The sequence below is a fragment of the Equus quagga genome, chromosome 1 (genome assembly GCF_021613505.1).
Source record: "Equus quagga isolate Etosha38 chromosome 1, UCLA_HA_Equagga_1.0, whole genome shotgun sequence".
In the NCBI taxonomy this organism is placed as follows: Eukaryota; Metazoa; Chordata; class Mammalia; order Perissodactyla; family Equidae; genus Equus; species Equus quagga.
In genome coordinates, this window is record NC_060267.1 from 170446999 (window position 1) to 170473731 (window position 26733).

A 26733-nucleotide genomic window follows, 5' to 3' on the forward strand; every position below is an offset into this window, starting at 1 on the left:
TGATACCCCAAAACATTTAATCTTGTTCTTTTTGGGGGGGTTAAGGGGGACACAAGCCTATCATAAGCAGATAGCTAGTATCTGGTATGAGAGAAGTCTGTGTATTAAACTTGATTTGAAGAGGAAAGCTGAGGGAGTTTGCCTCACATTGAACAGATGCTTTTCAAATAACAGTTAACTCTGACCACCTGTTTTTCAGTAAGCCATCAGCAGGAGCTGATAATGGAAAACTGAAGAGAAAATGTCCTCTGCTAGTTGTTAATGGTATGATGTCAGACTTTAAGTTTGGATTCGATAAATTAGTGATTCAAGATGTTTGTCATTTCATAAACCAGAAAATGTCAAAATATAATTTGAGAGATAAGCAAAGGGTTGTCAACATTTAGTAAAGGAATAAACCCAAAAAAGGAGGAAGAGACACTCATTACATGCCTTTATTTTTCTCTTTTGTGTGAATTAGTGTCAAAGAATTTGTGGTACCATTCTGAATTGCTATGCTTCTTTGTATAGCCACATCACTTCCTCACTATGAGAGATAATGGTATCAAAAGAAACGAACTAAAAATGTCCAAATGAGTTGTTTTTATTAACCTAAGCATCTTATTCTAAGCAGCAGTTTCTTAGGTAAATTTTCTAATACACATTTAAAAAGAATATGATTAATTTGGGTTAAGGGACATTACACATGCTTGGCAAGGTCTTTCCTGGCTCAAAACATGACTTCTTGCGATCCTTCTCCTTCTAACTTTTTTCCAGCCTTAACCTAAATTTTAACATAATGTATTCTAGAACTCAATACAATATCTACAAATACAAAATACGATATTCTGCAGAAACAGAACCAGACTAAGCCCACTGAAATGTGAGCTCTGAATTTTATCATAAACCCAAGTAAAACAGTTTGTATCCCAATATAGTGATACAAATCAGCCTCATTTGATTCCCACAAGAAGCTTAATAAAGCAAGCTGTCAATTACTGATAAGGAAACTTATCAGTGGAAGATGTTTAGTGACGTGCCCAAGACCATTCCAGCCAGATAATGACAACCTTCTACTTTTGCCTTCTAACAGTGTGGTATTTTTCCCACTATAGAATACTGGGGGTCAATTATGGGTCAATCAAAGCGAAAAACACCTAGAGCCTGCAGTGAATGTTCAAAAAATTTTAAGTCAAATTTATTCTGAATCATGAAGCCAATACATCTTCTAAAGTAACTATGTAATCTGTATCATCTATAACCATTAAAAACACAAAGTTATCCTGGTTTTTTCCTCTTCTCTAAAATACCAGACAGCTCTTGCTTTCTTTCTCTTCACTCTTCCACTGATCTTCCTTCCCAGCTATTTCCTCTGAAAGCATCTGGAACTAGCAGTTCACTGTAAAACCCCTCTACACATTCAACCAGTTCACAAAATCTGCCTCTACCACCTTGGCCCAATCTGAAACTTGGCTGTTCTCCCTGCGGCCTCAGAATACTACCATACTTCCTTTTTGTGCTGTATAATAACTGCTGTCTCCTAGCTACTGTCATTTATAAGCCACCCTATTTCTAACAGCATTCAAAACTGATCAGCCTTTAAGACCCTTGCCAGGTGGCTTACCTTCCTATTACCACTCCTCCCTTTTGTGATATATTATTAGCCTCTTGAGTCTTCTCTCCCTCCATCCCAGTCACTAAACCTTTGTATCCTGGTTCATAGTCTTCCTCTCTTCCCTAATAGAGCCATCATCCTGAGGCATTTCATCATCCTTATTGAAGATATATCCAATACCTTAAGATCCATAGTTTTTACTTCTGTAGGTCTGAAAATCATCAATATTTTTACTTCAAACTCTCCATTCACATCCAAGACATCTAGAACTTTCCTCTGAAATCATTAAATTTCTCTACTATCTAGTATGATCTCAAGTCCCTGTCCATTTGGCACGTGACCCCTTATACCTACACTATGCTTTTCAAGTCTCATCAAGAACTTTAGTCCTCTAACCTCTTCCTTTATCTTGAGTTCATTTCCTTACCTATTCTTGGGATGTCATTACAATTTATCATACAAACCAGAAGACTTATACGGTGAAAGACAGTGCTTTAATAATTACGCTAGAAAAAGTCTGTCCTAAATCCTACAGTACATCATTTCAATCTCTTGCTAGTCAACTGCCTTATGTTGAGGCTGACTTCAACCACCAATATATTGGTGGTTATTCTAGAATCTCTGCTCAAGCAGTGAAAACTTAGAGTTAAAGTTATCCTAGTTTTTTTCTTCTCCTCCATTTTACTCCAGATTGATCAATTCTTTCTGGAATTTACAAAGAGACTAAATATCAGAAAAATTTTATAAGCCAAGTGGTTCTGAAAGGATTTTAAAAATAACTTCTTTAGAGAAAAACCTGCCAGTGTTTAATAACTGAAGAATAATCTGCTATTAGTGTGAGAAAAAGGTGTGAAATGGCTGGCTCTGTATGATCAGGAAGTGATATCATAGCAGACAAATCTAAAATATATGGGTTGACATGATGGCATGGATTAGTACGACAGAATTTTAGTGAAAATATACCCGTCTTGCTGTTAATGCATGAGTTGTCATCATAAAGTTGGCAACGATTTTTTCAAAGCATTGAATATTTGTTTTTAATGTGTCTTCTGAGATCAAGATACCTAAATCATGAAATCCTAGTATATTCATAAACAAATTTAACTCTGTCCAGTCGTGTTAATCATACTTTTCTTAGTTGAAATACAGGATCTTAGTACAAATATAGAATATTTGTCAGATTTATTTAAAATGGATAGGAAGCAAAGACCTAAGCACAATCAAGTATAATGTCACAAGATGACAGAGTCCATAAGAAGAAGCTAGCAAGGAACACAATATGGCAAACGTAACTGAGTGATGTGTGATGGCTGGGGTTTTAATAGGAAATATGGAATTTTCAACTTTCTGGAGGATATATGTTCAGGTGGTCCTTTCTACAGTCAGTTAGGAGACATTCACATCCTAACTCAATGATGCTGCAAACAGAACATCTACAAAAACTTCCTAAGACTATGCATGCCAGATCAGTCTTTGTCTTATTTCAAGTAATTCAGAAGCCTCAAGGGAGCACAACTACTGAAAAGGAGTTCCTGGCACCAATCACAACTTAAATTTTTCTTCTTTTTACAGAACAGTAAATTCACATTTTTAATATTTGGTTACAGAGCGGGAGGAGGAAAATCGAACAATTTATATGAAGTGGCACTGCTACAAATTTAGCCTTCAATGCCATTAACAATCTTTTTAAATATCTTAGATCAGCTTTCTCTCTTGACTTATTTCTTTAAAATCAATTCCAAATTTTTTACCATTCTCCTCATCTATGTTCCTGCCTGCCAAAAATTCTAGCATTGACTCCAGGTTAAGAAATTCTGTACTAGATCAAGGTTCTCACCAGGAGAAAATAAATCTCTTTTGTTTTCTTATCTCAAAGGCTCAGGACCAAAGCCTAGCAAATAATGAGGAATTATATCAACATATATATAACTTTCTTCAGCACTCTGGAAACAAATTGTGAAAATTTGGGGGGAAGGGCTCTGCTTTATACATGATTAAAGTTAACGTATAGAGTAAGAAACAGCATAAGCACACTCAATCCAAATATGCTGAGGTGGACAACAGAAGAAATCTTAAGAAATCTCATTTATAACTTGATATATCTTTATTCATGTGTTTGTTGTATTTAATTCTTTCTTACAGTATAAGCAAGGTATTTTGGCCAGAAGCATTAAAATAAGTTAGGTCCCTCTTTTAAAATAAAAATAGTAGAAAGCACAATATTTAATATATTTAAACATCTATAAACAATAATATAAATACATATAAATATGTACATAAAGGCCATTTTTCTAAAAAGGACTCAATAAAATAAAACCACTATACACATATATACTCAATACAGTATCTACAAATACAAAATAGAGTATTCTACAGAATAGTAACATTAAGCCCACTAAAAGATGCATTCTGAATTGTATCATGAATATATATAAAAATATATATTTATCATAATCACAAACACAACAACAATCATATGTTTATTTACTTGATATGCCCTAGACCGTCTGTATAAAATGTGATATATCTGTGGATGATGCCTTTGGAAGATTATTTAGGGGATATATCATGAAGGGAATTAATAATATCTGAAACACCCAAGTTAATTTAAAGCCACAAGCTTGACATCAGCAAGTACACAAAAAATAACAGCAGCAATGTATTCATTAAAGCTAAACGTGAAAAATAGTAGATACCTTGGATATAACTGAATAGGGCTGTGAAAATTCCTAGAGTTCCTAATTTCCTTTAGAACTTTAGTTCTAAATAATTTACAGGTAGTTAATGCTCTTATGCTAGCACTATAATTTACTGAGTTTTGGGGACATGAAACAAAATCAAAATATTTATGCATACCTTCCCACTAATTATCTAAAAGTAACTGTAGTGTGGCAAATTTGTGTTCTCCCTTCCACAGTATGTCCTAAAGTGGGGAAGCAATTACCCAGCCATGGACTACATTACCCAGCTCACCTTAGTATGTGGTAAGTTTCCATCAGTGGAATGTAAACAGAGGGGCCAAAAGCTTCTAAGAAGTAGGTACTGCTCCTTTCTCTCTCCTCTTCCACCCAATGAATGCAAACAAGACTGAGGCTCTAGAGGAAAGAGGAGCCAGAAAAATGGAAGGAGCATGGATCCCTGAATCACCATATGAAGGAAAGATGTCTACCACTAATTCTGGTATTTGGACAGTTACATAAATGAGAAATTAATGTCTATCGAGATAAGCCACCAATATCTCGTGTTTATTTTTTACAGCATGTACTATTACTCTAACTTATGTAGCTGCTAGAATTGTTGGGAACAGGTTAAAATAGCCACAAAGTTAATTTCAGAGAGACATTCTAATTACAGGGGGGGAAAAAAAGAAAAGTAAATATTAACCTACCATTTGAGGATTTTCAAATAGCTATTAAATGAAAATAAGCAGGTTACATCTTCTGCCCTAAAACATTGTGTATAGTCTATATATTACTTTTCATTCTAGAAAAGTGGGAGAAATCAGGACTAAAGTGCTTAAAAAAAAATTAGCCTACAGTTAATCATGCATGTTATTAGGTTAAAGCAAGAGTTAAAGATAATTAAACTCAGGGAGAATCAGATATTTGTTAAATAATTTTTATGTCAAATCTTTTCTCATAAAAATATTAACATATTTCTCAAACAGCAAAACAATTCTCTCTTCACTTGCTCATTTTTCTACTGAGGTTGGTAATCAGTAGATATATGCAAGTTACACATATCTTTGAGAAACAAAAAACAACAATTAAAATACTGTATAACTAAACACAAAAAAATGGGAGAAATGCACTTTATGTTTAGAACTTTCTTACTCTTGCTCTTAAATAACCTAAGAGTTTTAAGGTACTAAATTGCCTGTGAAATATCCTGGACCAGTTCCAAATGTGAGTTTAAGATATGCACAAGATGAGATGTGACCGTGGAGCTTAAACAATGAAGGCATTTAAAGGTAATCCAGCTGAATCTCTAAAAGAGATCAACAAAAATGACTGTATAAAAACATAATCATTGGTGGGGAAAACCATGGGCTATAAAAATTGAACATTTCTGAAGATCAAATTAAGATACTGTGATTCTAAGATACGTGCCTTGTTTGATAATACCTTGGCGGATGTAACTACTTCATTCATCCAATTAGTATTTGTGAAGTTCCATTCATTTCATCTGCCTCTTATGTACAACCTCCCCCATGATCAAAAAAAAAAAAAAACAAAAACAAGGTTGTTTTGGGGGGCATAATCTGATACAAGTTCAAACTCTATCTTTTGCTTTATGTCTCCTTCATAAATTCTATTAAATTTGTTATATTAAGACAGTCACAAAAATTACCAAAGACAAAATTTGTACAAACATTTTTATATAATACAACATTACTAATATCAGCTGTAATAAAGGTGAGCTGCAGAATAAACAGTGGCAGTTTCTGGACAGAGTCTCTTCTCCAAAAGAAATGTGTTTATGCACTATGATTCTCTTAAGCGAGCAGCATATGTGATGGTGGTATAACAAGAATTATATGGCTATTATACAAGTCCAAATAAAGCCAGATTTTCTTCTCATCAGGAAGACTACAGTAAACTAGTAGATAATTCAGGATGAAACGCTAATCTTTCCTTCGTAATGAGATAGAGCTAATCAAAGTAACAAACTCAAGAAAGAAAAGCACTATTTCTCACTTAAAATCATTTAAGCCTTCAAAAGGTATTCCATCATTTTAAATGATCCTGAGACATTATCTTAACCCGCTCTTTTAAACATAATCAAAGATATCATTCAATGGAGACCTCTTGTGTCTACCTTTACTTTACAAAGTTAGATTTCTCATCCCTGGATGGAGAGAAAGAAGGAGTGCTATTAGAAATAATTGTTCAAGAGAGGTTGGGACATAAAGCCAGAAAGAGAGGTAGCCCTGGGACCAGAACTGTTAGGAGGGAAGGAAGGAAGAGATGGTGGTAGAGGAAGTACCTGTTTTGGGCCAAGAATCAAGTATCATCCTGAAGTGGTCCCTTTACCCTCCCCACTATGGACTCATCCTGGATTATACAGTCAACTCCCCCAGTCCTTGATCCCTACCTTCTTGTATTTCCTCAACTTCCTCCTGATGGTGCTCACAGGATTGCAAATGGCCACCAGGACCACTACAATGACAACACTGGCAGTAGTTGCCAAATGTTTCATGGGGGTTGGGGGGGTAGGGGACTGGAGGGGTGGATCTCTTATCCATGTAGAGATTACCAGCAGGGAACCTCCACAGAAGTGAATAGTGACAATGCTATCACCCAGAAAGAATCATTCATCCCTAACTCTCCTCTCACAATAGGCAGAGCCAGCAATGTCCATCTCATCGAGGGTCTTCTGAGAGGTCTGCTGCTGCTTAATAGACAGTGGGCTGCTTGTAGTGTACAACCAGTACGTACTTGGAATGTAGCCAACAGCAATCACAAAAGCGCCACTGCAGCTCAGCTTCGCAGTCTCAGTTTAAAGACACAGGCATTCTGGCAGCAAGGCTTTTGCAAGAAGGATATTGGTCTTGTAGGCTCAGGTCTTCCTTTTCCAAACCATGGATGCCCATCAGGCTCACCCACCAGCACAATGATATCTGGTTGCACTGGTGGGCCTTCAAACACCATTTCTGTCACATTTGAGGTTGTATAGGTAATCAACATCCACAAAGGTATGCTTGTTAGTCTTCACCAGGCTCTGGCCATTCTTGTGGCCCCTCACGTACGCCTTTATCTGCAGGAACTAACAAGCCTAAAATGGAGCAGTTCACTTTAAGAGCCCAGCACCTGGCACAACCAGCACTCTCACCCTCCACCCCAACTCCTAAAACATCAACTTATTCATGGGACACATGAAGTGTGATGTGGCTGGCTGTCACCATTAGTACGAACATTAGGCCCAGACTCCCCACCAGGGTCCGGACAGAGGTATGAAAATCGAACATGATAGAAAGATATTCATCGGGTTTAGAACAGGACCCAATGCCCGCTGGCTGCATGAGAGTCTACAATTGTGTTGCCCTCACAGCTTCTTCCTTTTTTTATATGTAAAATTCATTTTTGAAAAACATCAAAATGTACAGGTGCTTAAGTTATGATCATGTATACTGTAGTGACTATTACAGTATTAAAAAATTCAATTATTTGACAATCTACCTGCTGCCATGGAAAAGACCACCTATCTATGGTCCTTTACGCATGAGAGAAATAAACTATCTTGTTTAAACACCTGTTATTTTCAGTGTTCTATTTCCACCTTCAGGTAAAATTAACAAAAACGATTTTTATATCAAATTTAAATTATTTTATTATGATGTTAAAAATCAGAAAGAAAGTTTTAACATTTTATTATATGATTTTAAATCCTGTACCCAATATCTTAGATTGTAGTGGTCGCAGCTATAAATATATTTCCTGTATTACACTCATATATTGATTCTATTCAAATACTTACACGTGCTTACTTCTATAAGGTTTGACTCCTCATCTTCACTGCAGTATTCCCTTCCTTCAATATTTTCTGGTCATCTTCGTTTCATTAAACAAAGTTAAAGTTTCATTTCAGTCAATAGTGTATTTTGTTCTCCCCTCTAACATCTCATCAGCATTTCTTTTATAATCACTCATACTTCTTAGATATTCTTAAGCCATTTTAATACTTCTTGAAACTTTTAATCTTTTCAGTGAACATTCAGAAATTCAACAATTATAAACACTTTTATTCATTCTATTAATAGCTCAGAAATGCATACAATTCCTGTATAGCCACTATCCAAGTGTCAGTTCAAACACAAGCTAACAGGTGAGATTTTAATAAGCTTTCCTTGGTGTAGTCACAGACTAAAACTTGCCCAGCTAAATCTTACAGGAGAATACTTCTGCATATGATATCTTGAGATTTGGCATCAAACTCATTTGTAAGTTGGGGACTAGAAGAAATCAATGTCCTACAAAAGTTCATAGCTTTCTTTAACATTAGTACAAAGCTTCCTCCCTAAAAGAGAGAGAGAATGACTGATTACAGACTATCCAGTAAGACACCTATGTCCTTCCCAATAATACTTAAATGGACACAATCAGTTTTACCCTTGGAGTCATCTGTCCAAAGCAAATAGAAGATCAAGTTGTGTCATTAAGTATACTTCATTTATAGGCTGACTCCAATTCCTTATTCACATAAGTTATCATCAGTACCCTAAATCCAAAGGGAGGTTTTTTTAAGCATTAATCAACAGTTTTGTAATGATATATTAACAGATCATCTAAGTGGTATGTAAGATTTCCTTTCCCTTTTATGATTAGAAAGCTTATGAGGGCATGGGTCAGACAAGTTTAGTTCATATTGCACCTAACCCAATGCCTGAAACAATCAGATCTCAATGAATTTTTCTTGAATAAATAACCTGTAGTCCAACTTTTTCAGCTGACATCTAGAGGTACAAAATGAAAATGCCAATGGAGTATAGAAATGCATTTAAATGCTACTAAACTTGTAACTACTAAAGCAACAAATATCAGTTAGAGTAAATAAATAGCTTGAATGTTCTGAAATTCAGCATGTATTCGGTGTCATGCATCTAAAAGTCAAAATGTCCAAACCAAACTATTCCCATACCCATCCTTCAACACCTATACTCTTGCAAATTTTCTTTCAGTGAACACCAAGAAGTCAAACAACTAAAAATAACCTTAGATTCCTTCCTATTTCTCAACTTTCAGAATCATTAATATTTGTAAAATCTGTCACTTCCTCTAAAAAAAGCTAATATGATCATTTTCTTTCTAAAGTCTCATCAATTTCACAAAAAGTCAAAACATTCAATGTTCAGAATCTAGCCTCTCTCTTAGCTCCACTTTTACTAGAGCATCTTATGCCCTCAATGGTTAGAGTATAGATTTCATATTTGCAAGTCCTGTTTCTACTATAAGAAATGCCCTCTGCTACTACCTAGCTAACTCCCATTCATGTTTCAAGTCTTGATTTCAAGTTTTATCTATCCAGGTAAGCCTTCCATGATGCTGTCATCTAGATAGGCCTAAGTGAATTTTCAGTGTTTTCAAGTGACCATGTGTATCTCTCTTACTAAAGTATTCTCTAATATCTATTTCTCATGAGATTATATTCCATGAGGACAGAACTGTGATTTTATTTCTGTACTTGCAGGCACTATCTAACACAGCCTCTGAATATAAGAAGTGCGTAATAAGTGTCTGTTAAGCTAGTGGAATTGATTCTGTACAATTCTCATAGGGAGAAATGACTAAAAAGACAGAATGGGCATAAATAGTTGTAAGAATCAAGGGTTTGTTGACTGCTGGATAAACAAAAGAAACCAGGTTCTTTAATACAAATCTTATGAAAGCCTTCACATTTTAAAACTCTCCAAAAGGGGAAGGGATATAGTCATTTTTCAAACATAATGACTACAGAAGCCATTCTTTTAGGAAGCATTTCAGAAACACCTATCTACTTTTATTTCAAATAAGAAAATAAACAAGATAGACAAGAAGGTATGGAACATTCAGATTCAACAACACAATATTTTACTGTCATATTTGTTTCTTTTTGCTTCTTTTCAATTACAGCTGCAGCATCCCATACACACCGGTCGAGCCCCATTCTTTCTCCTATCCTCTTTCAGTAAGTAACTTGATGTTATATAATCTTATGTATGTGTTTATACGTTACCCATCATGGTGCCCAGAGCTCTAGTTCATTAATTTTAACTGTCATAAAGTATTTAAGTATTTGAATATACCACATTTTACTTATCAATTGTCTGTTTATAGACATTTAGGTTTTGTCTCTTTTTTCTTTCTGCTATTACTAACAAAGCAGCAATAAAAACTCCTGTACTTGCCTCACTTATAAGCATACACAAAAATTTCTCTACAGGTTAGATCTAGGAATTGAATTGCTTTTCTTCAAAGTACCCTCAGTTAAAAGAAAAGAAAAAGAAAAAAGTGTGGTTGCCACAGTGTAGGCACTCATTAAATATTTACTGAATGAATGAAAAACAGATAGGTCATTCAACTTTTCTTGATACTGCCAAATTTTTCTCCAAAAGGGTTATACAGATTTGTACTAGTTGGTAGTCTACACCCTTAATGATTCTTAGAATCTTCCAGCCTTTTCTATGTTACTCAATATGATGAGCATGAAATAGTATTTTATTCTGTTCCACACAAAATTTTATTTAGTTTTTTTATACTTTACTGAAAGGGCTCTTGATTCCTATTACATGTTCTAATTGGTTATTACTGCTATACAGTAGGGTACTGGTTTTTTTAATGTGAATTTTCTCTCTGGGAATTTTGCTCAACACTCTTGTTACTTCTAATAGACTATAGTTTCTCTTGAAATTTCCACATAAACAATTGTATACTCTGTAAAAACACAATTTTGTATGCTCCTTTTCAATGATTACACTTGTATTTCTTATTTTACTGTATAATGTATTGAACAGTAGTCAATACTCTACTGATTGGTCCTGTGAATACATCTAACTATCTGTTAAAAATGATGTGATGTGAGCTACAGGTTTTTGGGAGATAACCTTTACAAAGCTAAGGAACTTCCTTCTTATTCCTAGTTCATCAAGAATTATCATTCATCATGAATATCAGCTATGACTTTTCTAAACATTCTATATTAATTCAGAGAAAGGTAAGGTTTTTTCCCCCATAACATGATTATTTGGTATATTAAAAGATTTTCTAATATTAAATCATCTTTGTATTCCTAAGAAAAAATCTCTAGGTCTTAAAAATGTATTGAGGAGGTGATGTGAGCAACATGGCAGAGTGAGCTGTTCCTTTTGTTTCTCCCCTCTAAATTAAAACTAAACGGACATTCACTAACCAACCGAGGATACCCAAACAGCACCACAGGACAACTCTCCAGAAACTAATCGTGAAGTCAAAGAAATTTATAATTTAAGTGACAGAGAATTTAAAATATGATAGAGGTCATAACAAAACTCAGTGAGTTACAAGAAAACTCAGAAAGACAGTTCAATGAGCTCACAAATTAAAATTAATGAGCAGAAAGAACATTTCAACAGACTAAAGCTCTTAAAAAAAATTTACAGTTATTCTGGATGTGAAGAACACAATGTATGCAATAAAAAAAATAATCTAGAAACCATAACAAATAGAGCTGACATTATGGAGGACAGAATTAGTGAATTCGAGGACAAGAAGCTAGAGATGCTTTAGGTGGAGAGGAGGGAGAACTAAGATGTTTTTTTTAAATGAGGAAATTCTTCAAGAAATATCCAACTCAATTAGGAAAAACAATATAAGGATTATACATATTCAAGAGGGAGAACAGAAAGAGAGAGGAGCAGAGAGTTCGCCCAAAGAAGTAATAGCTGAGAGCTTCCCAAACCTGGGGAAGGAACTAGACTTAAAGTACATGAAGCCAAGAGAACTCCTAATTTATCAATGCAAAAAATGTTTTCCAAGGGACATACTAGTAAAACTGACAAAAGTCAAAGAAAAAATATCAAGAGCAGCAAGGCAGAAGATAACAACTGACAGAGGAACCCCTATCAGGTTTTCAGCGGATTTCTCAGCAGAAACCTTACAGGCTAGGAGAGAATGGAATGATATATTCAAAATACTGAAAGACAAAAACGTTCAGGCAAAAATACTCTATCCAGTGAAACTATCCTTCAGATACAATGGAGAAATAAAAGCTTTCCCAGATGAACAAAAGCAGAGGGAGTTCATCGCCACTAGACTTGCCTTACAAGAAATGATGAAGGAAGCCCAGATACCTGAAATAAAGAGGAAAAGGTTTACAAAGCTTTGAGCAAGGAGATAAACAGACAGACAAAATCAGAAAATTGCAGCTCTCTATTAGAACAAACTGGCAAATAGTTCATTATAACATAAAAGATAAAGGAAAGGAAAGCATCAAAAGTAGCTATAAAGTGGCCCAGTGGTTAAGTTCACATGCTCCGCCTTGGTGGTCCAGGGTTTCGCCGGCTCGGATCCTGGGTGTGGACCTAGCACCACTCATCAAGCCATGCTGAGGTAGCGTCCCACATGCCACAACTAGAAGGACCCACAACTAAAAATACACAGTTATGTACCCTGGGGCTTTGGGGAGGAGGAAAAATAAAAGCTGTAAAAAAAAAAAGTAGCTATAAACACTTCTATTTAGTCACAACCTCATAACAAAGAAGAATTTCTAATGCCAAAACCTCAGTAACTCAGAAGTACTGGAATGGAACCGACCTAGACTAATGGAGATGATAGGCTATCAGGAAATGGACTCTCATATGAGATCTTTTATACAAACCTCACAGCAACCAGTAAAAAAAGTCAGAGCAGAACCACAAATCATAGATAAAGAGAAAACCATCACAGAAAACCACCAAACTGAAATGGCAGTCAGAAATACAAAGGAAGAAAAACAATGGAAATATAGAACAACTGAGAAACAAGAGATAAAACGGAAGTATTAAGGCTTCATAGATCAACAATCACTCTAAATGTAAATGGATTGAATTCTCCAATCAAAAGACACAGAGTGGCTGGATGGATTAAAAAACAAGACCCTACTTCAGCTTTAAAGACAAACGTAGGCTCGGAGTGAAAGGATGGAAGATGATACTCCAAGCAAATGGCAAGTAAAAGAAAGTAGGTGTTGCCATACTTATATCAGACATAGCAGACTTCAAGATAAAAAGACAATGAGAGAAAAAGAAAGGCAGTATATAATGGTAAAAGGGACATTCTATCAAGATGAAATAACACTTATGAATATATATGCATCTAACACAGGAGTACCAAAGTAAATAAAGCATGTACTACAAGACCCAAAGGGAAAAATTAACCTCAACACAGTAACAGTAGGGGACCTCAACACCCCACTTGCATCAATGGATAGATCATCCAGACAGAAACTCAACAAGGAACTAGCAGATTTAAATGAAACACTAGACCAGAAGGACCTAATAGCTATATATAGAACATTCTATCCAAAAACTACAGAACACACATTCTTTTCAAGTGCACACATAACAGTCTCAAAGATAGATCATATTTTGGGAAAAAAGACAATCCTCAATAACTTTAAGAAGACTGAATTCATATCCAGAATCTTTTCCAACCACAATGTCATGAAGCTAGAAATAAACAAGAAAAAAGCTGGGAAAGTCAAAAATATGTGGAGACTAAACAACATGCTACTAAACAAACATTGGATCCATAAGGAAATCAAAGGAGAAATAAAAAAATAACCAGGGACAAATGAAAATGAAAATACAACATACAACATTATGGGATGCAGCAAAGCTGTTCTAAGAGGAAAATTTATAGCAGTACAGGCCTGCTTCAGCAAACAACAAAAAAAACCCAAATAAGAAATCTTAAACTACACCTAACAGAACTAGCAAAAGAAGAATAAACAAAGCCCAAAGTCAGCAGAAGGAAGGAAATAATAAAAATTAGAGTAGAAATAAATGAAAAAGAGGCTAATAAAACAATAGAAAGGATGACTGAAACTAAGAGCTGGTCTTTGAGAAGATAAAGAAAATTGACAAACCCTTAGCCAGACTCACTAAGAAAAAAAAGAGAGAAGACTCAAATAAATAAAATTAGGAATGAAGGAGAAGAAATTATAAGGGATACCACAGAAATACAAAGGATTATAAGAGAATACTATGAAAGACTATATGCTAACAAACTGGATAACCTAGAATAAATGGATAAATTATTACACTTATACAACCTGCCAAAATGGAATCAAGAAGAAATAGAGAATTGAATAGATCAATCACAAGGAAACAGGAATCAAAAATCCTCCCAAAAAACAAAAGTCCAGGACCAGACAGCTTCCCTGGAGAATTCTACCAAACATTCAAAGGAGATTTAATACCTAGCCCTCTCAAACTATTCCAAAAAAATTGAAGACAGAATGCTTTCTAACTCATTCTATGAGGCCAACATTATCCTGACACTCAAACCAGAAAAAGACAACACAAAAAAGGAAAATTACAGGCCCATACTGCTGATGACATGGTTGCAAAATTTATCAACAAAATACTGGCAAACCAAATACAGCAATACATTAAGAGGATCACACACCACAATCAAGTGGGATTTATACCAGAGACTCAGGGATGCTTCAACATCCACAAATCAATCAATTTGATACACCACATTAACAAAATGAGGAATAAAATCACATGATCATCTTAAGAGATGAAGAGAAAGCATCTGACAAGATCCAACATCCATTTATGACAAAAATTCTCAATAAAACGGTTACAGAAGGAAAGCACCTCAGTGTAATAAAGACTATATATGACAGATCCACAGCCAACATCATACTTAACGATGAAAAACTAAAAGCCATCCCTGTGAGAATAGGAACAAGACAAGTGTGCCCACTCTCACCACTGCTACTAAACACAGTACTGGAGGTTTTGGCTAGAGCAATTAGGCAAGAAAAATAAAGAAAAGGTATCCAAATTGGAAAGGAAGCAGTGAAACTCTCACTGTTTGCAGACAACATGATTCTATACATAGAAAACCCTAAAGAATCCACCAGAAAACTATTAGAAATAATCAACAACTGCAGCAAAGTAGCAGGGAACAAAATCAACTCAGAAAAATCATTGCATTTCTATACACTAATAATGAACTAGTAGAAATAGAAGTCAAGAATATAATCCCATTTACAATCGCAACAAAAAGAATAAAGTATCTAGGAATAAATTGAGAGACCAGAAATAAAAACCACACATCTATGGACAGCTAATCTTTGACAAAGGAGCCAAGAACATACAATGGAGAAAGGAAAGTCTCTTCAATAAACGGTGCTGGGAAAACTGGACACCCACATGCAAAAGAATGAAAGTACATCATTATCTTACACCATACACAAAATTAACTAAAAATGGATTAAAGACAAACGTAAGACCTGAAACCATAAAACTCCTAGAAGAAAGTGTAAGCAGTATACTCTTTGACATTAGTCTTAGCAGCATCTTTTTGAATACCATGTCTATTCGGGCAAGGGAAACAAAAGAAAAATTAAACAAAAACGGGACTACATCAGACTAAAAAGCTTCTGCAAGGCAAAGGAAACCATCAACAAAATGAAAAGATAACCCCCCAACTGGAAGAAAATATTTGCATATCATGTGTCTGACAAGGGGTTAATTTCCAAAACAGATAGAGATTGCATACAATTCAACAATAAAATAGCAAACAACCCAATCAAAAATGGGCAGAGGATATCAACAGACGTTTTTACAAAGATAGACAGATGGCCAACAGACACAGGAAAAGATGTTCAACATCACTAATTATTAGGGAAATGCAAACCAAAACTACAATGAGATATCCCCTTATACCTGTCAGAATGGCTATAATTACCAAGACAAAAAAATAACAAACGTTGGAGAGGTTGTGGAGAAAAGGAAACCCTCATACACTCCTCACAGGAATGCAAACTGGCGCAGCTATGGAAAACAGTATGGAGATTTCTCAAAAAACTAAAAACAGAAATACCATACGAACCAGCTATCCCACTACTGGGTATTTATCCAAAGAACTTGAAATCAACAATTCAAAGAGATTTATGCACCCCTATGTTCACTGCAGCAATATTCACAATTGTCAAGCCAGTGAAGCAACCCAAGCGCCAATCAACAGATGAATGGATAAAGATGTGGTTGAGGCCAGCAGGGCGGCATAGTGGTTAAGTCTGCACTCCGCTTCAGTGGCCTGGGGTTCATGGGTTCGGATTCTGGGTGCAGACCCAGCACCACTCATCAAGCTACAGTGTGGCAGCATCCCACATAAAATAGAGGAAGATTAGCGGAGATTCTAGCTCAGTGACAATTTTCCTCAAGCAAAAAGAGGTAGATTGGCAACAGATGTTAGCTCAGGGCCAGTCTTCCTCATAAAGGAAAAAAAGAAGATGTGTATATACAACAGAATACTACTCAGCCATAAAAAAGGACAAAATCATCCCATTTGCAACAACATGCATAGACCCTGAGGGTAAGATGTTAAGCAAAATAAGCCAGAAAGAGAAAGACAAACACCATACAATTTCACTCATATGTGGAAGATAAGCAAACACATGGATAAAGAGAAGAGATTAGTGGTTACCAGAGGGAAAGGGTGTGGGGGGTGGGCAAAAGTGGTAAAGGGGCACAAATGTATGTTGACGGATAAAAATTAAACTACTGGTGGTGACCACGATGCAGTCTATACAGAAACTGATATATAATAATGTACACCTGAAAATACACAATGTTATAAGCCAATACAACCTCAATAAAATAACTGAGAAAAAAAAAGTATTGAACTCAAACTGCTAATATTTTTAGTTGACTTTTTCTACCACTTTTTAAATTTCCATTTCTACTTTTAATATAGGTGTGCCTTATTTTATTGAGCTTCATAGATACTCTGTTTTTTACAAGACCCTCCACCAGCGAAAAGAATACAACTTGCTGAAAGCTCACATGATAGTTAGCAATTTTTAACTATAAGGTATTTTTTAATTAAGGTATACACTTTCTTTAGACATAATGCTATTGCACACTTAATAGATAACAGTATACAGTAAACATAAGTTTTATATGTACTGGGAAACCAAAAAATTCGTGTGACTCCTTTTATTGTAATATTTGCTTTATTGTGGTAGTCTGGAACTGAATCTACAGTATTTCTGAGGTATGCCTGTATTCCTTTCCTCTAATTATTTTAGGCTTGCTGTTTTCCTTTTCCTAGTTTCTACTACTTTTTGCTAATATTAATACATTAACACTGTATATTTATCCAAGTAGTGCTTTAGCTAGCCCCAATATTTTCACTAACATTACTTTCACTAACATTCACATTTCAACTTTGTATATTTCCTCTTCATCACATGAATTATTTAAAAGTGCTTTTTCACTCTTTTGAGTATAATGTAATTTAGACAGGGAATTTATTTTGTGTACCTCAACACTGTAGTCAGATGACAAAGTCAGGCATTCCTTGATGACATATTTCAAGATTATTATTATTATTTTTTTTTTTGGTGAGGAAGATTGGCCCCAAGCTAACATCTACGCCAATCTTCCTCTATTTTGTATGTTGATGACACCACAGCACAGCTTGATGAACAGGTGTAGGTCCATGCCCGGGATCTGAAACTGTGAAACCCGGGCCACGAAAGTGGAGCACGCAAAGTTAACCACTATGCCACCAGTCTGGCCCCTCAAGATCTTCTTTTAAACCTCAGTATTCTGCAGTTGTACCAAACTACTAATAGCTATGTAATTATTTTCACTTATCTTGCTCACTTCTGAGAACAAACTCTGGATATGAGTTAATGTGTCTGGAAATTTCTCCAAAATTATCTATTTAAAAACTCTCTGTCTTCTATTCCTTGCGATTTCTTCCCCTAGCATATTCTGGAACCCTTCAATCCATACAAAAATCACTCAACGGCTCTTTCATATTCACTTATTTCTCTAGGCTACATTCTAAATGAATGCCTAATGAATGCCAATTCCTAAATTCTCCCTTTGATGGCATGTAATGCAGCTATTTCTTCCCTCAGTAAAACTAATTTACTAAGTTTGCCCCTTTCTGTATTAGACAGAATTTCTTCTTTCATTTCTCTAACATGTTAAATATGCTTATTTATTTCTTTTACTATTCATCCCTCACAATCTAATGTTTTTCCGATTACTTCTGTTCATCCTGGTCATTCCACTGTAGAACTAGATCATACAATGTGAGCTTACAACTTACTGTTCTAAAATAATATTGGTGATTTCTACAGACCCAGTCACCAACCAAGTAAGCAGAAATTCCAATTCAGGTCCTGGTTATAAGAACTATATCTGTATTCTCCCTTCCCTGAGCCCTTGATTTCCCATAATTGAGGTTTCAGTATAAGTTATTATTCAAACTAGGACCCTCTTGAGTATTAAAGGAATGTCTGTTTATAACTACATGGATGATAAGCATAAAGTAGGAGTATCAAGGGTAACCTGAGATATATGATCACCCTAACATAAGCCTTAGCCTATGCAGCAGTTATCAGTGGCTTTCTTCAGTCTCCTTTACAAGTATGGAGACTCAGGTTAGGCTCTGGCTTCATGTAATAAGCCTGACTCTATTTCTCTTTTCTTCATGAAACACTCAGTCCTTTTAACACACAAAAGCCAAACTCTTAGCTACAAGTATCTGCTTCTCCATCCTAAGCTGAATCCCGTTCATCACTTCATAGTTTTTCTTCTATGTAAACCACAGCAACATTTAGTTTCTAAACTCAGTAATTTCTGTGTTCTCTTTTTAATATTTTATCTATCATTATTTTATGTTTGAAGTTAGGAAATAACAGTGAAATGAGTGTGCCACTTTCAACAGAAGACCCTTACCAAATTTTTAAACATGCATTCCCTTTGCTCAACAACCACTTTCAGGAACTTATGTTACAAAAATACTTCCATGTGTACATTTCAGAAGGATATATAAGGATATTGAAAGTAGTACTATTTTTAATAGAATAAAACTATTCTTAAATGGTTATCTTAAATATACTTATTTCTTTTTTTAAGAATAAAGCAGACCAGGTAAAAATTGGTTAAATAAATAAATCATGGCACAGCCATGTTAGGGAATAGTATACAAATATTAAAAACTATAAGGCAAATTCACAGAAAAGTGCCCACAACAGAATTTTGAGTGAAAAAAAATTACACAACTTTGTAGATTAATTTGAATATAAATAGGAAGGAAAAATAAAATATGAATAATAAAAAATCACACCAAAGTAAAAAATGTTTGGGGCAGATTTCAAAAGAGCAATAGTGAGAAAAAGTTGAAAAGGTGGTTAAAACCAAATTATGGAAAGCACTAGGGTCCTGACTCCTAATCTTTACCTTTCATAAAATGTGGATGCAAAAGAACTTAAGCAGAAAGTAATAGTATAAAGCAGTGTCATGGAAGAGTAGTGTAGATTAAAAATATAGAACACAGCAGATGAAAAAAAAACTTATACTAGTCATTATTTTGTTTCAAATATAGATGACTAGGTTTTGTTCATATTAAAAATTGAATATTAAAGATTTTGTTCATATTAAATAAAAGCTAGTATTGAGATTTAATAAAATATGCATTAAAATTATCTTTACATACAGAAATATCTTACAAAATACAGTTTTACATGAAAAAATGAAAGCAAAATACTGAAATGAAATTTCAAAATTTTTACATAAACTTCCTTCATTTTTCTGCTTGTATTTCCACTTTAAGGTGGGAAGCAATAAAGTAGATCTCAAAAGTCAACTTCTGTACCTTGTTAACAACTTTTCTATTAAAATGTAATAAAGAAACTGTCAAGGGGCCAGCCCCGTGACATACTGGTTAAGTTTGGTGCACTCTGCTTTGGCAGCCTGGGTTTATAGTTTTGGATCCCAGGCACGGACCTATACCACTTGTCAGCCATGCTGAGGCAGCGACCCACATACAAAGTGGAGGAAGACTGGCACAAATGTTAGCTCAGGACCAATCTTCTTCAGGGGGAAAAAACAAGAAACTGTCAAGCTTAATGCTAAAGGCCACTTAATTTTAAATTACACTTTTGCAATTTATAGGTTGTCCATTACTTTGGATAACTGGGAATTCAATATTTCTTTTACCAGTTAGCGTCATCTCACTACTCCACCTCCCTCCCTTCCCACGCAAATTACAAGACCCTTCAATATATCTTGTAACATACATAAAAAGCATTAACGTTACACTCCCTTAAGGAATTCAAAAGGAAATACAAATGAAAAATAGCAAGTATACTAATGAAAAGTTGCCTGATTTTAGTCCTAAAAATAAATCTATTTCATAAATTACCTAAATTTCAAGCTTAAATCGAAAATGAAGTATCAAAAATGAGCAAAGGAATATCAAATAAAAAAATTTAACATATTATCATTAGTGAGCAAAGAAATGAACATTAAAATAATGAATTTTCACCTATGTTATCAAATAATTCTTAAATATAAAACAACTAATTGTTAGCTACATTTCTGGTGGAAGATAAACTAGCCTAATTTTTTGAAGAATAAAATGGTATTTATATATCACACAGTTAAGAAATTCCCTTAAACTAAATAATTTCACCTCTAGTATTCTTACATGAAAAAAGATGTATCAATGTAAACATAAATAATGAATAAACTTTATACTAATGAAAAACCATAAAGACGTACTAAAAGAACGGTAAAATAATTATGATTTACCCTTACAATGAATTAGTAAGAAGCCAATAAAAATGTGCTATTGCAGAATATTTAATGATATTTGTTGAGTCAATGAGAAAAGAGAAAAGAGAGTAAGGTTATAAAAGATTGTATACACACACAAAGTAACCATGAAATATTAATTGTGGTTATTCTTAATCCACTACTTGAAATGCTTTTTTATACCCTCTCTCCTCTCAAATATTCTTCAGTACATATATGGTACTTATAAAGTCAGATTCTAAAAAAAAAATTAATAAGGCAATAAAAATTCTATGCAGCTCCTATTACATGCAAGTCATTTTACACAGCCACAATGTAACCTGAAGTGTACCTTACTATTAAACAAAATGCCTTTCCTGACACTCTTTACAAAACAATCAAAGAAAAACCTGTAAATTTCTTGATTACATAACCAACAAGAGTACATAAAATGTGAATGTATACGCTAACAGGTTCCAGATAGATTATTGACTGTATTGTTTTATAAATAAAATTAAAACACTGAAAATTTACCTGCATTGCACTTTTCCCCAGTTTCACCACTTCAAATAATGTGACAGGCTCCCCTTCCCCATTCTGCTGAGGGTGCCCATTAGCTCTTCCACGGCCTGTCCCTCTAACTCCAGCTTCAATTCTACTCTTCTCTCCTGGAGATTTTCGAGGTTTCTTATTTGTAGACTGAATAAAAAGATGAGGAAAAATTTAATTAAATGCAGGCATATTATGCTTTATGCAGAATGATCTCAAATTATGTTTGATCCTGTGAAAGGCAGCTAGCACTACTACAGATAAGAGACATAATCCCTGACCAAAGGAAGTTTTACAACTTGCTTTCAGTGGTTAAAAAAAAAGCACAAACAGCAAAGCAGAAGTTAATTTACATGAGGCATGAAAACAAAGTAAAAAAAAAACTTCAGAATTTTGTAAAACAATAATGCCAATACTGAACACTTTAACCACGCTCCCTCTTGACATTTCCTTCCTCATACTTTCCTCAATACTCTCCTACTTCCTCAGAAATCTTACTTGGAAATGCTATATATTTAATTTCTCCCTCTACTAAAGTGCTCAAGTATTTCTCATCCAGTCATGCAACAAATATACACTGGACATATTTGGAACCATCCTAGGTACTACAAATACAGCAATAAACAAAACAAACACTCCTACCTTGATGGAGTTTAGTCTTCAATTAACATCTCACCCCATGTCCCCAATTTTTTAAAAAAGTGAACAGTGGCTACCATCTTATCTATGCTTCACTTTTAGAGTGAAAGGTAACTTGATAGAACTGCTTGTAGTTGCTGTTATTATTCCCATAAATTTCATTCATATATAAACTCATCATAGTTGCTGCTTCACCAAACTCAGCAATGCAATTAATGTTGCTGAATGTAATAACATTTCTTGAAACTCTCTCAACAGGCCATGTGATTTCTTCCTTTCCTTTCAGGTATCTTTTCCCTCCCTGTATTCCTTACCTGCTAGCATTACCTTAGTTCTCTCCTGAGCATCTTTCCTTCTTAATCTTTATATTCTCTTTGAGAGACTTAATTCACTCTCATAATAGCCTGTTTCAATCATCAATTTATTGCCCCTCATCTCCAAATCCACTCTTAGTTGACTTTGTCATGCTGGAGCTGGACCCTGTAAACATTTCTCTTTTGTCATCTGCTGCAGTGTTAGGTTATGTAAACAGAGGGCACCAAAGGAACACTACAAAAGCACAGCATGGAGAGGCTTGTCTCCCTGCTTTACGGTATCTGCTCCCTTCATTTTCTATTTCTGTGTTCTTCATAGTACTCTTTCACTCCTTTTAGTAGTTTGGAGCCTTACAACTATTTTTGTGTGTGGATTAATACACAGTTTACTGCTTATTCTTAAATAAATTATTTTTATAACAGTTTTAGATTTACAAAAAAATTGTGAAGACAGTACAGAGAATTCCCACATGCATCACATCTAGTTACTCCTATTATTATCTTACCATTTGTATGGGACATTGTTACAATTAATCAACCAAAATTGATATATTAACAAAGTTCATACTTAATTCAGATTTTCTTAGTTTTTGCCTAATGATCTTTTTCTCTTCCAGGACTCCATCGAGATTACCTTATTACATTTACATCACGTTTCCCTAAGCTCCTCTTGGCTGTGACAGTTTTTCAGGTTTCCCTGGTTTATGGTGACTTTGATAGTTTTGAGGAATAGTTGTCAGGTATTTTGTACAACATTCCTCAACTGGGGTCTGTCTGATGGTTTTCTCAAGAGTAGACTGGGATTACAGCTTTCAGAAGGACGATATGATAGATAAAGTGTCATTTTTATCATCTCATATCAAGGGTATGTGTTATCACGTTAACATGATTAATCACTGTTAATATTGACCTTAATCAGCTGGCTGAGGTAGTGTTTGCCAGATTTCTCCACTGTAAAGTTACTTTTCCTCCCCTTTCCAAGCGGTATCCTCTGGAAGAAAGTGACTACGTGCATCCCATGTTCAAGGGGTGGGGAGTTATGCTCCACCTCTTTGAAGGGTGAGCATTTACACATAGTAATGGGAATTCTTCAGTATGGGAGATTTGTCTATTCTTACCTACTCATTCATTTATACTAATGTGGGCTTATCGACATTTATCTTACACTTTCAATTGTAATTCAACATTATTGTATTTTGTTGTTCAACTTATTTCACCTTTGGCCACTGGGAGATCTTTCAGCAGGCTCCTGTGTCCATTTGACATATTCCCATCAGAGAGAGAAGGAGAGAGTGCATGTTATGTTTAGCACTTGGTTACTTTCTGGCAGCATAACATTTAATCTAGACTCATCTTGCATATTCCCTTCTCCAATTTTAGAATCAGCCAATACTCCAAGGAGCCTCGGTTCCTTTTACTGGAGAATGATATTAGAGATAAAGATCTGGGCACGAGGTCTTGCTCCTCGATACTGAGTGTCCTTGCTTCTAGGCCCTGAAGCAGACAAAGAAATATATGTTCCGTATGTATACATCTAACGATAAATATTTCTGTATGTAATGATCTGTTATCTATATTAAGATCAACATAAATTCATACTGGTATCTCCAACTTTAATCCATTCCCACATGGACAACTCTTCCCTTTCCTTATCAATAAACTCCCATTCCAACAGTGAGAAACTTGGCTCCCACTAGTATACACGCATGGCAGTATTAGAATTGTTACACCATACCCCATAGAAAACAACTTTATGAACTAGATTAGAGTGCTTATATATACTCTGTACTGTTCTGTTGACTTTGGTCTTACAGACTCATTTCCAAAGTTACTTAAGTGACCAACTCCTCCTCCACTCCCTTCAGTGACACTGTTTCAAACATTTGCTTAGATTGCTGTATTTCATTCTACATTTCACTCTGCTATCCCCCAACCTCCTAAACGAATTTTTAAAAATCTGTATTCATGAAATTCACTCTTTTTCTGTAAAATTGGATGGGTTTTGACAAATGCATAGTGGCATGTATGCACAGTTACAGTATCACAGAGAAGCGTTTCACCACCTTAAAAAAAATCCACCTTAAAAAAAATCCCGTTTTTCACCCAATCAACCCTGCTACTTCCCCCTGGCAAACACTAAATTTTTTATCATCACTACATAGTTTTGTCTTTTACAGTCATATAATGGGAATCATAGAGTATGTAGCCTCTTCAGACTGGCATCTTTTACTTTAACAACATGTATTTAAGATTCATCCATGTCGTTTAGATGCTGAATAGCTAATTTCTTTTTATTTCTAAATAACATCCCATTGTATGGATGTACCACATTTTGTCATCTATCTATCTAATGATGCACATCTTGGTCACCATTTTTGGCAATTAGGAATAAAGCTGCTATATGCATTCACATGTAGGGTTTCGTGTGGACATAATTTTCAAATCAATTGTGTACACCTAGGACGATGATTACTGGATCATATGGTAAAACTATGTTTAGCTTTGTATGAAACTGCCAAACTGTCTTCCAAAGTGGCTGTACTATTTTGCATTCCCACCAGCAATGAATGAGAGTTCCTGCTACTTTGCATCCTTGCCAGAAAATTGGTACTGTCAGGTTTTTGGATTTCAGCCAGTCTAATAGGTATATAGTGGTATCTCATTGTTGTCTTAATTTGCAATTCCTGGATGAGAAGTTATTAAGGACTTTTTAATAATTAATAATTCTTCACACTAAGCTTTTCTGTTCAAATTACTGGCAAGGATTTCGTCTCCTGACTAGACCCTGACTGATTCTCTATACTTGCACTATCCAAGCACTTGAGCACTTGAAATTCAGCTACTCAAAACTGAGATGTGCGGTAAGTGTAAAACATCCACAAGATTGTGAAGATTTATTATGAAAAATAGCACATAAAATATCTCATTAGGGGCCAGCCCCGTGGCCGAGTGGTTAAGTTTGTGCGCTCCGCTTTGGCAGCCTAGAATTTCACCAGTTCAAATCCTGGGCGTAGACATGGCACTGCTCATCAAGCCATGCTGAGGCAGCATCCCACATGCCACAACTAGAAGGACCCACAACTAAAAATACACAACTATGTACTGGGGGGCTTTAGGGAGAAAGAGGAAAAATTAAAAAAAAAATCTCGTTAATTTTATGCTGATTCCATGATGAAATGACAATATTGTAGATATATTAGGTTAAATAAATTATATTATTAAAGTTAATTTCCCCCATTTCTTGTAACTTACTAGAAAACACTAAATTGCAGATGTGCCTCACATTATATTTCCATTGACAATGCCACTCTATCCTAATACAACAACCACAATAATCCTTATAAATACAAACCTAATCCCATCACTTCCTTGTTTATTTAATCTCTGATGCTCATAATCATCAAGTTAAAGTTCAAACTCCTCAGCATGGCATGTAAGGCTATCAATTACAATCCGTTCAGTTATCTACAACACCAGAGTCCTCTTTATAGGCTACAATCATGCCATATTGATCAATTTAAAGTTGTCTGAAAACATTATTTCACATATTCATCTTGTTTATAGTTCGACTCTACATCCTGTCTCCTCCTAACAAGTCTTGTTTCTGTGCTCACACTATTAAGAATAATAGGTTATCTTCTCAGTACTGTGCTTGCACGTGTGTGTGTATATGAGCACATACACGTGTTCGTATGAAGAGAGGAGAGGGAAAATGTTACTTTTCTTTACTGAACAGGTAATGCATTCACATGGCTCAAAACTCAAAAGGTGATTAAAGTTATACAATGGAAACTTGCCCACCTCTGTCATCAAGCCACAATCTTCTCTCCTAAGAGGCAATCAACATCATTCATTCCTGAAATGTCCTTCCAGAGACATTTAAACATATAAAAAATGCATATGAAAGAAATTCAAGAAGATATAAATAAATGGAAACTAATTCCATGTTCATGAATTGGAAGACTTAACATCATTAAGATGTCAATACTACCCAAAGTGATCTACAGGTTCAATGCAATCCCTATCAAAATTCCAATGACCTTTTTTGCAGAAACAGAAAAAACCATTCTAAAATTCACAGGGAATCTCAAACGACCCCAAAAAGCCAAAACAATCTTGAAAAAGAACAAGGCTGGAGGACTCACACTTCTTGATTTCAAAACTTCGTATAAAGCTACAGCAATGAAAACAGTGTGGTGCTGGCATAAAGGCAAACATATAGACCAATGGGAGAATATAGAACCTAGAAATAAACCCTCATATATATCATTAAGTAATTTTTGACAAGGGTGCTCAGACCATGCAATGGGGAATGAGTAAAAAGGCAACCAGAGAATGGGAGAAAATATTTGCAAATCATATATCTGATA

The 26733-nt window shown here is 35.0% G+C and overlaps 1 protein-coding gene across 2 annotated transcripts in view; it reads right to left on the reverse strand.

The window, feature by feature from the left end:
• Positions 1-26733, reverse strand: part of STAG1 (stromal antigen 1) — a 366619-nt gene that overhangs the window by 218884 nt on the left and 121002 nt on the right. For both annotated transcript variants that reach the window (XM_046647396.1, XM_046647405.1), the window contains one exon: positions 21396-21560. In XM_046647396.1, the coding sequence (XP_046503352.1) occupies positions 21396-21560 (165 nt within the window). The remainder of the gene's footprint in view (positions 1-21395; positions 21561-26733) is intronic.